Raw genomic sequence first — 16,752 nt, 5'->3', positions numbered from 1 at the left:
CACAAATGCTCAGATTTTGGCTAATGGAAATTCAAGAGTTGACCAATATAGGTATGAGTAGGAGCGATGAATCTTATTGGAAGAAAATGTTTGATGCGTACAAGAATATTGTGGATGTTTATAAAACAATTCAGGACCTATTCAATCTAACGGTATGTTTTCATTTGTTTTATTTTTTCTGGAACTTACTCTGTGCACTTTCTCCTCTTTTGCTTTATTTATAATCAATCCTTTATCACTTCTATTTTAACTTCTCCATTTAATTATTTTGACATCATTAAAATAATGTTTGTTTTTGTTTTACTTTTCAGATATCTTTTTACATCGTTAATACGGCTATTCATAGTTTGATGAATATAGAAACGTTACTATCAGTACATGAAAGTATAACAAGCAACGGAATTACAGTGAGTATAGAGATAAGATATTCTTTCCTTGTATCTTCAATAACATTCATAAAGCTCTAATTGTTACTCGCGGTGTCTCCTGCATATAAAAAATATCCAGTAACTGTGTCTAATGTCCCATCAACCTTCAGAGCTCGTCTAATGCTGCCTAATGGATGCAACCCACGACCTCACTCATAGACCCTACTTTTAGACTTGTAAATTGCTTCCGTAAAAATCACGTTAGTACGTACTAGAACTATGTATACCTCCGTAGGTTCTCAGAAGTTCTAAGAAATTAGTATAAGCGACTCACTAAAGGATTTTTACATTAGCAATAAAACTTAATTAATGTAAAAGTGACCTTACAATATGTACGCAAAATGTGGTAGTAGAGCGTGACATTTCCGCTTAGCTAATTTGTACGGAGACACCTTACCTAGAGGTTATATACAAGGCATATGTTTATTAAGGTAGTGTCTAGACAGCTGTCTTGCTGGGAAGTTTGTTCTTCTTCCCAGCCATAACACCAGGAAGTGGTGAAAAGGGCGTTTGGGGGGTGCTGTCCTTTTGTAAATTTTATTATGTTTTTGACTTTTGACTTGACGCAGATGAAAATAACAGCATTTCTGCATTTCAGTCCATAGTACAATCAGTGGGAACACAGCTGTGGATAATAAAGAACACATTCTTAATAACATGTCTGTGCGTGCAATGTGAAGGTTTTTATACAGCAATGAAAGATGTCCTAAGCATGTGTAAACTGATAAAAAAATCAGGAGATTCTACAGGTAAGAGATTAAATACTAATGAATTAAGAATGCATGATTCAATTTTAATCAAGTTAAAAATATATAGTTAATTAAAAACATTAGCATAATAAGCGCGTCATTGAATTTGCTATGAAGTGTGACATTTTTGAAACGAATAAAGCTGTCTTCCCTCTTACAATATTTTTGGTACAAGAAAAATTTAATTAGATTAACTGTAAAAGAAATGAAGACATTCATAAAAACTTAATTCAGAGATGAATGACTTAGCTTTCTTTGGGAAGCAGGTGCTTACTTACTACTTACTATTACAAATATTTTTCACAGATGCAGCAAGAAGAGTATCGAAAAATATTGAGCGCTTTCAAGAAGCTAATTTCACAAAGATGATTTGTTGCGACTTATTCATCATCGACGCGAATCTTCCTCTTCAACTGTGTGACTTTCTCTCTGCTCATACTATTGTCTTATTGCAGTTTGCATTTTTGTAAGATCTTCTCCCGAGCCTTTTCCCAACTATGTTGGGGTCGGCTTCCAGTCTAACCGGATGTGTCCGAGTACCAGTGCTTACAAGGAGTGACTGCCTATCTGATCTCCTCAACCCAGTTACCCGGGTAACCCAATACCCCTTGGATAGATTGGTGTCAGACTTACTGGCTTCTGACTACTCGTAACGACTGCAGGATGTTCAAAGACAGCCGTTACCTACAGTTTAACGTGCCATCCGAAACACAGTCATCGGTGTCTAGGATATACCTAGAAAGTATATATACAAAATTAGAAAAGTTGCATTGGTACTTGCCTGACCTGGAATCGAATGCTTTTTTGTATTTTTGTAATAGCTGTTAAAATAAATAATATGGGACTGTCTCGCTTCTGCATCAGATTCGCATATAGTCGGCTTCCATGCCATCATTAGAAAAAGGGTGGCATCGTTGATGCATAGGATGCGAGTCAGTTCCAACAACTACCTGAGGCTAATAGCTTGTAAGATTAAAGAACCATATGAGCCATTGAACATCATTACATACATTAAAATAAGTTTACTAACATAGATCTTAAGTGTCATGTATTACTAACAGAATGTGGACAAAATAAGTCTGAAATAAAGAATTTGAATTGAATTGATGAATTAAATGTAGCTCAATATTTAGCATTTATAAATTCTTTTGATTAAAAAGAAATATCATCGTATCTGTAATTTGTTTATCCTTGCCTTTTTCTTTTTTGTATTGCCTTTGTCCCAAGTCTTGTAAATTTGGGTTTGTATGTCTTCTTCCATATATCTCTGTTTGACGTCATTTCATAATTATCATTATTTAAAGCCATATCATCTTTCACATGTTATCAGCAGCAAATTTTAATGTAACTAGTAAACATAATTGAAATAATGCCTTGTTGGCAAGATTAATTATGCAAATGTAATCTATTTAATGGTTCCCAACAAAAACGCTCTTGTTTGTAAACTGTAGCAAAGTACTTAGTAGACAATATCTTTTAACAGTATTCAGTCGTTAATTATCTTTCTGTGAAAGTTGATTAAGATAGTATCGATTTTCAAATTAATGGGGTCATGGTTCAGTAACCATACAAAAAACTATAATTTATTGAAGTAATGGGCCATTTAATAACTGGACAAAATAACTAAGTCAATTAAAATGCCTAAAAAACATGGAATAGTTGAAGTGATTGCACGAAAGGATGGTATCAAAAATCGCCTGATCAAGGATATGAAAAGAATATTTCTGCCGTTCAACCTTGCACTCAATTTATTTTTGAATTCAAAATATGACATAAGAAACAACAATATTTATCCAAATGGACCAAAATATAATATTTTCGCTAGTTTTTTTGTGATGGTCATGAATGCAGTTTGCGTATATCGAATGTTCACCTTTGACGTAGCAGATAACAGTTCTATTGAAGAAGATTTGACAAAAGCTATTTTGGGATTTTTAGGCACATCCTTTTACTTCGTTACTTTGATCGGATTCACGATAACTTTCATTTCAAGCACCTTCCATAAAGAGAATGTCGTCTTACTCATTCTGATGATTCAGACGATTTATAGGAGCATTGATATTCGTAAGAGTATCAATAGCTATATTACTATGAACTGGATCTGTTTGGTTATTGTTATTATCAGTGATTTTACCGAACGTCTCACGTATCATGTTACATGCCATTACCATGTGCTCTTCGAACAGGCTTTTGATATAATTACGGATATAATGCCCCTCGTTTTGGATATCAATATAATGTTATTTAACAGAATTTTGGTCCTGTTAAGGATATATCTAGAGGAATGGATTAAGATTGTAGAAACAACGAATGATGATGATGAAGAACAGTGGGTTAAGTTGTATAAGATATACACTAACATATTGAATGCTTTCAATTTGAATGCTAAAGTTTTCCAGTGGTTGGTAAGATTAATCCCTTATTTGATGCAGAACTTGTTTTTTTTCTTAGTGATTATTTATATATGATCGCGTTCTAACTTTTTTCGAAGGTGTTGTACTACACATTTGGTGGGTTCTGGCGCAATCTTCTAGATTTTCACTTAATGGTTGTTACGTTAAAGTCGTCTGAAGAAATGGGAGTTGAAGTAAGTATGAGTTACCTTTTGAATTATGTGTTGGCATAGATAGTCGAGGACTGGTGTATGAACGTTCAGCAAGGTTGTCTTATGGCTCAAAAAATTATAATTATAAGTCTTGCTTTAGAATACAAATTTTCTATTACAGAAATGGATTCACAGTGCAGCCATATTTGTATTGCTTGTAAGCAGTATAATACTAGCAATTATATTCAGCTCAAACTGTGAAAAGTTCTATATATCTATGGAAAAAGCTAAGGCGGTTTGCATACTTAGATTGAAATCGCAAAATGGACAAAGTAAGTAAAATATGACTATGTTTCGCTTCTGTGTCTAAAATGGACTGCTGATAGCATGCCAGTTTAAATTTTATTTGTGGGTACTCTATTTAATGACCTCTCGTCAGTGTCTAGCCTTTTCCAAACTATGTTAAGGTTGGCTGCCAATCTAACCGGCAAATGAGTACCAATATAATAATACACGGAATAAGTGGGAATTCAACATAATTTAAGCTGAGACTAATACATTTGCACTCACAGTGGTAAATAAAAAATAATGTTATAAAGTACCCACAAATGATTTTATTGGAATCTAAACTCTATATCTTTCCACAGAGAGTCGGAAACAATTCTGCAAGAAGATAATGCTAATAAATAAAAGGTTCAGGAAGATGACTGCATGTGGCTTATTCTATGTCGACGCCTCGCTACCAATGTCTTTAATGGGAGTTAGCGGTCAATACGCTGTTGTATTATTACAATTTAACTTTTTGTAATATTAATATATGGTTTTTGAAACTTTTGTCTTTTATATTTTGATCAGCAATTTGAGCTTTGCTAGCAACTTCTGTCCTGTTTTAACTATTGGAAAAGGAAAAGTGGAGTACTAAGAGTTAGTATCATTAATTTTAATACGAATCAATAATACTTAAGAGAACCTTTCATGGTATGAGCATAGATCACTAAGAAGAATGGTAATATCAATTCTTTAAATACCATATTGACTTTCACTAGGGTTTTGTATTTTCGTACTTAAGACATAAGCAATAGAGTCCATTATAGAAAAGCAAACTGCAGTAACACTATAACGTATGTAGTCACAAGTTTGCAGAAGTGCGCCAGAGTTGCCGCATCTACCACAAACACGCCACAAGCACTGAGTTTCTCAAAATGTTCGTGCATCATCCTGTAGGTATTCTTCCACATTTTCTTCGATGGCACTGAAATAAGGAGATGAAATATGATAAAAAATGTTGCTGCTGCTAATACCGACTGCGAACAGTATAAAATAATGCTATAATTCTGGAAATATTTTACTATTTGACGAAATCTGTTATATTTTGTTCGTTAATTTTTTCTTCAGAACATAGTGAGTCACTCCTGAGTGAGTCATACCTACAGTACTCGTATTCGGATGTGTACGAAGGATTATAAAGTACAATCTCTGTAAAACTTACAATCTTGAGAAATCTTCAAATTGACATTGGTGTTAGCGGTTGAAACAGAGGAGTACAATTTTTCGCAGGCTATACACAGCTCAGTCTCCACGAAAAAGGCTTTTGATAAAAGCAAAATCATACCAACGGCATGACTTATTATCATGAGGTCTATAATTCCCTGTAATATAAAAATGAGTTAAGAAGAAAAATTGTGATGAATTTATAGTAGTTACTCGAGAAACCTTGATTGAGAAAATCAATGGATTTTTGGATAATATTAGGTTAAAAAATATACTTACAAAGTGCGTTTTCAACCACATTATCAATATTTCAGCATAAAATAAGGTCTGTATGAAAGTTGTTATGAAATGCAGAAGTATCTGAAAGATAACAAAGTCATCCATATAAACCCTAAATAATACCCTCACAACCACGCCAAGTTTGTATAACAACTTTTTAATAGTCATCCTATTCAAATAATTAATAGAAAGACCTTTAAAAAATAAAATAAATTAATTTTTTTTTACATATATTTGTTAAATTAATATTTACATAGATATTTACAATACATATTTACAATAAAAATCAAAAACTATCCTAGTAAAACAAACAACTAAAAAGCGTCAAAAAATTCGTCCCCATCGCTGTCAACTGGGAGCGTGCCCAAGAGGCTGGCAGCATTACCTCGTTGGATCGCCATGCTGATTCTTTGTCCGAGGTAATAGCCAGCCTTCTGGTCACAAGAAGCGTCAACCAGCCGCCTAGAGAGATCTTTAAATAGAATGTGGGCATTCGGACCCCACGACCCGAGGGTTTCAACCCCAAACGGTTCGAAAATATAGTTTCCGACAAGGCCACTATATTTCCGCCGCTTGAGGTTCTCCGCAGCCGCAGCGGCAGCAGCAGCACAGCACGCAGAACTTGGAAGGTGTGTGATGGCGCAAGAGTATCGACACAGGTTGCGTCCCATACTAAAGGCCTACCCATCTTCCAAGGGAATAACGACATGCCGTCTGGTCTCTTACCGTCGTCGCGTGCCAAGCCGTTTGGTTCTAATACAGCTAGTAGCTAGTTCTAGTACCCCGACGGCAACAAGAGCTCGACGTATAATGTCATTGATGTTTGCATGCCGCGCAATACGGCCCGCACTACGGCTGCACGACAGGCCGTGGTGTCCGAGGCTGGTGACAGCCTCACCACAGTGGCAGCGATGAGGGGAGCAGCACCGTGCTCCTATACGTAAGCAAGTAGCGAGGCGGAAAGTTGTATCGTTGTATCATTAAAAAAATAAGTTTTCAATCCAAATCTATAGAGGTCTCAGAAGTACTGAGCAAAACGGCTTTGAAGAATATAACAAATGAATCTTACATTACTTAATACCTCAATTAACATTAAGATTTATTATAATTACTATGATTCCTGATGTCCTCTTCAAAAGGTCCCAGGCTTCGTGCACAGAATTTGATGCATCAAACATTTCTTCCAGCAAAGATTCAATATCAACAATCACCTCTTCTTCATTTACATTACTAAAACGAATATTTTCTATATGCGTATTCCAAATTTTAATTTGACCAGTCAACATTTTAACTGTTATTATGATTCGGATAATTTCCATGTCCAAAAGTGAGGATATGGATACAAACAAACCTCTCATGAAAGACCAGTTCAAGTCACACACTAGTTTGAAAATTACTAGGGATGCAGAATTCAGCCAGAGTAAGGCTGTAAATGCCCATGACACTATCTTGAGGCGTCTCAAATCTCTTTTGCTCTTGAGACATTTATTGATCTGGTTAAGAGTAAAAAGTAATCGCACGCTTTTACTACTGTAGTACATATTAATAACGCAAATAGCGACATAATTGAACAAATACAAGAAGTAAACAAAATGGTACGCCAATCTGAATTCAAAGCCAAAACGGGAAAATGTCATGACTGAACAGTAGAAGCAAATCATCAGACTGTTTATAAGAACTGAACATATCACGTTGGTGATATTAATTTTTTCTACGACATTATAGTATTTGATGTTATATTTTCGCGCGCAAAACACACTGTTGATGATATAGAAGGGTTGAAAAACACTTAGAAAGTCTTCGTCCAACATTATTTTGCTTGAATGTTTCATATTGATCTGTTTGAAGTTTTTTGAACGTGCCGTCCAGACAAGTAATAAATTACAGGGCGATTATGTCAATAGTGGTTGTTAGCTTAATGACAAATTATTATTAGTTTGGCACGTAAAATGTGGTACAGCTATTTCTTTACCTATAGCGCAGAATAATTTATGAATAGATGATAACGTTATTAATTTTCAAAAGAATATTGACACTGTAATTGCGAAAAATTACTTTGGCTTTGATTTTGACCTTAGATAATTAACAACAAAACAAAACATATAAGTAACTAACTAAATTTTATCACAGTAAAACACACTGAAAGAATATCAAACTTATATTTTTATATCCATCCGTCCTTACTTTTTAAAATGTTCTTCAAGGAGAAAATTATAATCACAAAAAAACTAACAAAAGAGTACCTACGGTGACTATAAAGCAATAGTTCATAAGGCTGTTCGAAAATTCAATCAAGTTTCAATCTACACACTACATCTAGGAATAGCGAAGTGTATTACAAGATAAATAATTTTCTTTACAGACACACTCATTTTCATTATAACAATGGAGTAGACATGAAAGTAGCTAATGAAGTCTTGTATCTAGGCAATAAAAATACCATATTAGCTCTGAATCTAGAGCCCTAAATATGGCTGTAACAATTGAAGAAATTAAATACTTTGATAAAGCACAAAATAATATTGATAAAGATTTGCAATCACTATTAAGACCTTTAAACCTGATGTACATTTTATTCGGCTGTGCTAAGTATAAGATTCAGGACAATAAAATCAGTCCAAACAGTGTTATTTACAATACTATCTCATTTATCACTGCTATTTTTATTTTTTGTATCTCTTTCTATTTCATGATTGGGACTTTCAGCCTTAATATCAATGGCTACATCTATATCAATCATTTGGGTAAGATTTATACCTACATCTTGCTTATCGTGGGCTGCCTTTCAGACCTCTACACCAACATTTTTCAGAAGAGTAATTACATTTCATTTGTTATGAATATCCAGAACATTTACAGGAGTCTCAATATCAGTGGTATTTTTAGATCTTATATTTTTCCCAATTGGTTTAGCGTCATAGCATTGAATTGTTTTCATTTCGCCTGGATGTTTTATGCGTTCTACGCTTTTCAATTCCTGGATTATAGCTTGGTGGTCACGGCTTACTACTGCATTGTCTTTGATATGAATATTGTATATGCTATTCGCATAATGAGACTTATTAACAAGTCCCTCAAATACTGGCTTAAAAATGTCGAGATGTCTGGAAGATTTGTAAGTGAAAGTTATTGGAATAAAATGTTTGAAATTTACATTGACATTTTGAAAACTTACCAAATTATAGAGTCGACTTTTCAACGAACGGTATGTTTATGTATGTTTTTATTCAGTTTTAAAAATAAATATGAATTTCAAATGTGGATAGTGATTACGGTGATGATAACAATAAAATAGAAGACCATGTACTCGTTTGTCAAGTTTTCATTTAAAATGCTTTATGTTTCAGATTATGTTCTATACTCTACAAACAACAACCAAGTCTTTATTGGCTGTACTGATTCGTATCGAACTGAAAAAAGTGATGACTGGAAATATTGCCAGAGTAAGATAATTTTTATACTGCTTTAATAGAAAATGTCATATAACCGCATAGTTTAGAATCTTTCCACACATCTTTACACTTCTACGTCCTGCCCTGTTCGATATTTCATTTGGTGTCTATGTAATTTTATGTTTCTGCTTGCATTCCTCTCTGTCAGACATCATACTAACATACACTCCTGGGGCCCGATTCTCCTAAGTTAATAATATCAAAATCGAAATTATTAGAATAGAAATGAAGAATATAAATTGAATCGCAGTATGATCGCAATAGCAGTTTTAACCATATCGGGCATTCTGCTACTAATATAAGACCAATCGTATTCCAACGACATTCGATTGGTTTGCGATTGGTCTGCTATTTTGGTGATTTTGGTCTATACGGTAGTTTGCACTTCAATCATATTGCAATCGTAAATCATTTGCAGACAAAATGATTCATTACTGAATAACAGAAAAGGATAAAAAACGTTTATTTCAAAGAATAAACAGCGGAATGCCACTTTCGCTTCAATTGTAATTGAGTCGGGATTGGATCTCAGTCGAATGTGAATCGTATGTCGTTTAAGTAAAATTAGGAGAATCGGGCTCCTGTCTTGCTTATTACGGTTATTCGACTTATTCAGAATGCTCCGAAGCTCACGCATACAAAGATAACTATGGCTAATCCCCTTTTCAGTGACTGTTTTTTTAATATTTATGTATTCTTCAATTCCAGTTTGTGGTGTTTGCATTTGTGTCTCTAGCTTGGATTATAAAGAATATGTTCTTCTTTATATTTTTGAGCTTGGAGTGCGAAAGATTTTATTCGACTATGAATGATATTCAAACTACTTGCTTACGAAAAAGGCATTTTGGGTTCTCAGGTAAAACTGGTTTAGACATAGTCTAGCACGCCTGTATTTGGTTTTCTTGATACTATGATGAAAAAACTTCATCTTACCTTTTTTCTATCTTAATCTCGGTATTTATTTATATTTGCACTTTTCTTTATTTTATTCTTATCTATTTAATCTCTAATATTTGTGGGCAAATGACACGCATTTTTTTAAGATGGTGTCAATAATGTTTTGTTAGTCAATGTTAGTGTGCTTAATGTTAATGAATAAATATTCTTTTTGGGTGCAAAGAAGAATAAATGATACCTTTTACAGACACTCAAAAAAGGATTTTCAAGAATATTGAAAGAGTTCAAACCAATTCTTTCAGCAAGATGAATGTGTGTAGACTGTTCTTCATCGACGCTACACTGCCTCTGAAATTATTTATTTTTATCACTAACTATACTGTAGTTATCCTACAGTTCGAGTTTTTGTAATAACTGAATTAAGAGTACGTTGCTTGTTTTAACAGCATTATTTTATTTGCTAAACAACATGAATAAAACCATTATAATAATGACTATAATTTATTCTGTAAATTAACATACAGATAACCTAGCTCTACGCGTCGTTTTACAGTCTAGTTAAAATTATAAATACGGAGATAACTCAGCCTGTAAAAATCCGCTAAATCTACTGAATCAATTATGTATACATATGTTATTCAGTACACAGATTCAGTCATGAGCCTAAACAAAACGACACAGTCTACTTTATAACATTATGCAGGTCCCTTGAGAAGTAGGTACCGCAGGAAACCAGTACATAATATTACAGAAATGCAAACTGCAATAGCACGATAGTATAATTGGTAGTTAATTCCGTCAGCTTGAGAGACAACGTGGCATCAACACAGAATATTCCACAAGCGTCCATTTTGTGGAAACAAGCTCTATGTAACCGTTGTATGTTCTTCGATAACCGCTTTGCGGCATCTGGAAGTGATAATATACTGTCAAATATTGGCATACTAGACATACTAGGCTCAAGAATAAACATAGAGAAGATACACTTAGAGAAGAAAATGGTAACAAGGAAAACAAAGAATTTTCTACAAACAAACTAATTGTCCAAAACGGAAGTTGATTTAATAACAAATCGGCCATGGCGGTTAAATAACCGTCTCCCAGATACGAGTATTTGGTTTGTATTCTACTTATACACATGATTATTTTGTTAGACCTGTTCTATGAGGAGGTCATTTCTAAATGCTCATTCCTTCTTTGTATGAGAACGTATAACAATTTGTTCCATCAGATTAACCAAGGCCTGCCGGGGCTGCGGGATTGTTCGAAAGAGTTACCGCGGCCCTGGTACATAAAAGGCCTACGACGGAACACGACGGTTTTTAGTCAGTAATCCACTGCTAATCCACGGCGGGGTCATTTGATGATTTTTGACGTCGTTAAACAAAGGCATCAGATTAAAGTTATAGATATCCTTAAAGTTACCTGAGTCATAAGATTTCTGAATAACAGCACATAACGATTGGACGTTGTTCATGCCAATATAAAACTTCTCGCAGTTAATGCTCAACCAGACTTGAAATAACAAAGTCTTCATCATATAGAGCCACGCGGATAGTAGAATAAGAACTGCCGTAATCTGAAAAGTAAAAAAAAGTACTAAATAAACAGCTGAGGAGCTGGAAATTATAGTTGACAAAGGAATAAATAATGCTGACTAAAATATTACGAAAATGATATCTATTTATATTTTTTTCTTGTAGTCCATGCTACAAGAAAAATAAATAAATAGATAGTACTAGATTTAATAGAAATTAGTAGTTTAGAATGAATGTAATTAGACTAATTAAAAATAAAACTAGAATTTGATGAACATAGCAGAGTTCTTATAATCAAAACAAGTAAGATAATAATGATGAATTAATTTTAAACATATCCATAACTTTAAAAGAGTAGAAAATAACGTTAACGAAATATACTTACAAACAATTCGTCGATTTTAAAGACGTCAAGTGCTATTTGAAGTATAATTAGAGAACGAAAAAAGAACTGTATACTATTGAACATAATCTGAAAACAGAGTAAAGTCACGTTAACACTGTAAAATTTGAAACGAAGAAATCTTAGAAAAGTGATTCTGATCCATACATACTATTAATTGAAAAGAATACTTGTAAAGATTGTAACACTCTAAAATATTAAAGTAAGCTTCAAACATTCTTTGGCAATGCGATTCAATGTTCCTATGATACGCTTGCAGCAAATGTTGAGCTTCAAAATTCCATAGTTTCACTTTATCCTCCAACAATTTAATCAGTCTTAAAGCGTATATGATATTAATGTCAAAGCAAAATGCGGCCAAGCCACAGAAGAAATCAGGCAATGGTACTTCCATATTCAGAAAAAAAGATGACATTATAAAGATAACAAAAGAGAACAGCAAGACCAAAATCAGCCAATTCATGAACACAAAGCGATTGAATAGATTTTCATCGTTGAGAAATCTGTGCACTTTTTGAAACTTCAAAATGAACAACACATTGTTTTCGGTTTGATAGATACTGACGATGAAGTTAATGGCAAAACCGATGCAGCTGAGAATGATATCGAAGTAAGAAGTAATGTAAAGAATATTGACGAATTGTCTAATCATTTGGTTGTAATACAAATTGTAGCTGCGGTACAAGTGAATTAACACAAACGCTATTGTGGAACACAGAGCCACGACCTTTGATAAAACACTGTTAGGAACAATACAATTATTCCAAATGCTATATTTTGGGTAGAACATGATATTTTGCATTAGATTTAAAGGCAAAAGCATGGATTGCAAATCTTTATCAACATAGTTGTTTTGGATCATTGTGACACGATCACTATCCTTCTGTACGAGTACGAGTGTTTCACTTTAAATAGGTCGTCTTGCTCACACTTCACACCAATTTTCATGATTAAACTTCCTTATTTGACGTTTTAATAAATTACCGAAATGGAAAGCCATTCACATTTTGTAGTATTAACTACACTGTAACTACAACATCTACATAAGTCGAATTTGAATTTTGAAGTAAAGTAATAATTTATCATACAATATTTTGTGACGGTACTTACACTCCATTTAATACGGAAAAGGTTGCTTTTTAATAAATTGATGAAGATGAATTCTAGATAAGAGGATTTAAAATTAATTCTAAGAAGACAACTGTGCATTCATAACTTTATTAGGTACTAGCTGTACATGAAAGAAATAAATGTAACACAAACAAAACTAGAGGAAAGCAAACTGCAGTAACACAATAGTGTAGTTTGAAGTCAACTGTATCAGTTTGAGCGGTAATGTAGCATCAACGTTGAATATTCCACAAGCATCGATTTTATGGAAAACTGCTCGATGTAGGCGTTTTATGTTCTTTGATAATCTTCTCTCAGCATCTGCAAAAGAATTAGGATTAGTTTTAACTCCTGACTACATCGTGGTTTGAAAGTCATGGAATGCCATTGCTTGGTAATATGTCTTCTCCTTCCATATATCTCCTTTCATAATCCATGTATCGTTTTTTTATAAATCCATATCTAGCCATCTCAGCTCATTACCATCCTCACAACATGTCCTTTGGAGTGATATTCTCATGCTATGACTAACCTTTAATATGGTTTGGCATCTTACACTTTGTTAGCCCTGCTACATAGCTATCTCAAATTGAAAATCAATATGTTTATCAAAGAAAAAATGTTTATTGAAATTAGGCTAATTAGATAAGCACTTTTTTACGTTGAACCAACAGAAGAGAGCTTGTCATGCCTACCTTCATTTCAATGAAATTCCTAAGAAAACTTTTTTTCTATTGTAATTAGATCTTCAGCTATCCTCAAGACCCTAACGTTATGATCAAAATTTTTGATTCGAATATCCACATTAATATAATAGTTTACCCGATGTCTTTTCCAAATACCTGTAGGATTTGAATGCAAGATAAGAGCGCATGTGGTTTGAATGTTAGCCATTTCACTGTAAAAAGCTTCACTGTTTATGCTTAAATACACTTGAAACAGCACACTCTTCGTCATATAAAATAACGCCGACGTCAGAGTAATAACTGCACGTTGCTGAAATATATTAAAGAATTATTTCAATTAATGGCGATTAAAGTGAAGGCAGAAAATGATAATATTTATGGAAGAAGTATAGAGAATACAAATAGAGAACAAAAGCGTAAAAAAGTTCTCCGTCATCGCTGACGATTGTGAGAATGCCCAAGAGGCTGGCAGCAATGGCACGCTATATACTTGCCATCCTTATCCTTGATTGCAAATAATGAAAATGTCTAATTTAAGAGCAATAGCACAAAATACTACTTACATAATCGTAAACAGTTTTTGATACATCAATCGACACTTGAATGTAAAATAGGAAGTGGAAAAGAACCTGAACATTATGAAACATGATCTGAAAATAATAAAGTCAGATACGTTACAAACAAACAAAAAAATTTCACAAAAGAGATGGTTCAAGAAGATATAGAAAAAAACATCAGTGATACATACTATTTGTTGGAATGAACATTCAAAGAGATTATAACACTCCAATATTTGCACGTAAGCTTTAAACATCTTTTGGCAATGCATGTCACTGTTGCTATGATGCAACAGCACTAAATTCTGAGCTTCCTTATTCCATACCTCTATTGTGTCGCTTAACAATTTCATCAGTCTTAAAGCGTAGTTAATGCTCAAGTCAAAACTTATCGCAAACAAGCAACAAACGAAAGTATATGGAGGTAAATGTAGTCTCAAATTAAAATATGCTAAGACAATGATATCAAAAATGAACACAACAGCCATAGTTATCCAATTCCAAAATAGAAAGCGTTTAAAACTTTTCTTATCGTTCAAATATCTGTGTATTTTCTGAAATGTTAAAACGAACAGCACGTTGTTTTTTGATTGGAAAATGCAGATAAAGAAATAGAAATTGAAACCAATGCAGGTGAGACACATGTCGAAGAAGGAAGCGAAGTACTGTATATTGGAAACAATGTATTTAAATACAACATCAGCGTCGAAATACAATTTGAAGCCCTCGTATAAATGAACAGCTGTAGCTGCCATCGTGGCACACAACGATAAAACATTTGATACACCACTATTGGGAGTTATGACATTATTCAAAATGCTATATTTTGGGTACATCGCAATTGTTTGCATTAAATTCAAAGGCAGAAGCATTGATTGTACATCTTTGTCAACGTAGTGGTTTTCAGCCATCGTGACGCGTTCACTATTTTCTTTTTTGTATGGTGTTTTCAGTCAAGTAACTAGATGTGTAATTATGATGAAACGTTCTATCGATTTGACTCCCACTATATTAGATAATAATAAACGTCCATTAGCAATTTCATTACAGAAATTATGTATTAGTTTGTTTTGTTTAAAAACTTTCACTTATAATACCACAAGAGCTTCAAAATTATCGGGTATTTCCCGATAGGTTCGTTGCAAACAAATGAAGGAGTCAAGTTTTTCAGGTTAAAAAATCACGAGCGCGAAGCGCGAGTGATTTTTCCTGATTATTTTTCCGACCCAAATATCGACCAATAGAATTGCACCATTCGACGTCACGTGGTACAACCTACATGGTATTATACTGATAATTTTTTTTGAATATTTTCTCTGGTCGTTGCTACGTCAAACTGACAGGTTGTGGCCGACATCTGGGACGGAAAAATAATCCCCCGAATACCACACGAGCTTCAAAATTATCTGGCATTTCCCTCAGGTTCCTGCAAACAAATAAAGTCGTCAAGTTTTCAGGAAATCACTCGCGCTTCGCGCTCGTTATTTTTTAACCTGAAAAACTTGACTCCTTCATTTGTTTGCAACGAACCTATCGGAAAATACCCGATAATTTTGAAGCTCTTGTGGTATTATAAGTGATTATTTTTCCGACCCAAATATCGACCAATAGAATTGCACCATTCGACGTCACGTGGTACAACCTACATGGTATTATACTGATAATTTTTTTTGAATATTTTCTCTGGTCGTTGCTACGTCAAACTGACAGGTTGTGGCCGACATTTGGGACGGAAAAATAATCCCCCGAATACCACACGAGCTTCAAAATTATCTGGCATTTCCCTCAAGGTTCCCTGCAAACAAATGAAGGAGTCAAGTTTTTCAGGTTAAAAAATAACGAGCGCGAAGCGCGAGTGATTTTTCCTGAAAAACTTGACAACGAACCTATCGGAAAATACCCGATAATTTTGAAGCTCTTGTGGTATTATAAGTGAAAAACTTGACGACTTTATTTGTTTGCAGGGAACCTTGAGGGAAATGCCAGATAATTATGAAGCTCGTGTGGTATTCGGGAGATTATTTTTCCGTCCCAAATGTCGGCCACAACCTGTCAGTTTGACGTAGCAACGACCAGAGAAAATATTCAAAAAATTTTCAGTATAATACCATGTAGGTTGTACCACGTGACGTCGAATGGTGCAATTCTATTGGTCGATATTTGGGTCGGAAAAATAATCCATAAAATTCGTCCACACAGGGAAACGAACTAAAGGCGAATGGCAGGCTTGTATGGGACTTTCGTACCGCTAATAAAATTTCGTGTTTTGGGATATTTTTTGTTTTAATTGATGGGTAATATGATAGACAAGCCCTTTGTAAATTCTTAGATTTTTAGAACTTGGGAAGTAAAAGTTATAACCAGTTTTGTTTTTTAAGGTTATGTACCACAGTATATCCATATAAGTTGTTTTAGCTAGGTACATAAACATTGTTATGGGTTATAATTGGTGGGTAATATGATAGGCAAGCCCTTTGTAAATTCTTAGATTTTTAGAACTTGGAAAGTAAAAGTTATAACCAGTTTTGTTTTTTAAGGTTATGTACTACAGTGTACCCATGTAAGTTGTTTTAGCTAGGTACATAAACATTGTTATGGTAATGATAAAATAAATGTT

At 33.9% G+C, this 16,752-nt stretch overlaps 1 protein-coding gene across 1 annotated transcript; it reads left to right on the top strand.

Annotated features, from left to right (window-relative positions):
- The first annotated feature begins 86 nt into the window (after positions 1–86).
- On the top strand, positions 87–4,530 carry LOC135118784 (uncharacterized). The gene is made up of 3 exons (XM_064041656.1): positions 87–152; positions 1,027–1,177; positions 4,370–4,530. The coding sequence occupies exons 1-3, from the start codon at positions 87–89 to the stop codon at positions 4,528–4,530; spliced, it is 378 nt and encodes a 125-aa protein (XP_063897726.1).
- The last annotated feature ends 12,222 nt before the right edge of the window (positions 4,531–16,752 follow it).

Source organism: Helicoverpa armigera, chromosome 25, assembly GCF_030705265.1.
Source record: "Helicoverpa armigera isolate CAAS_96S chromosome 25, ASM3070526v1, whole genome shotgun sequence".
In the NCBI taxonomy this organism is placed as follows: Eukaryota; Metazoa; Arthropoda; class Insecta; order Lepidoptera; family Noctuidae; genus Helicoverpa; species Helicoverpa armigera.
Note: the sequence above shows the minus strand (reverse complement) of the source record. Positions and strands in the feature narration are given on the sequence as shown.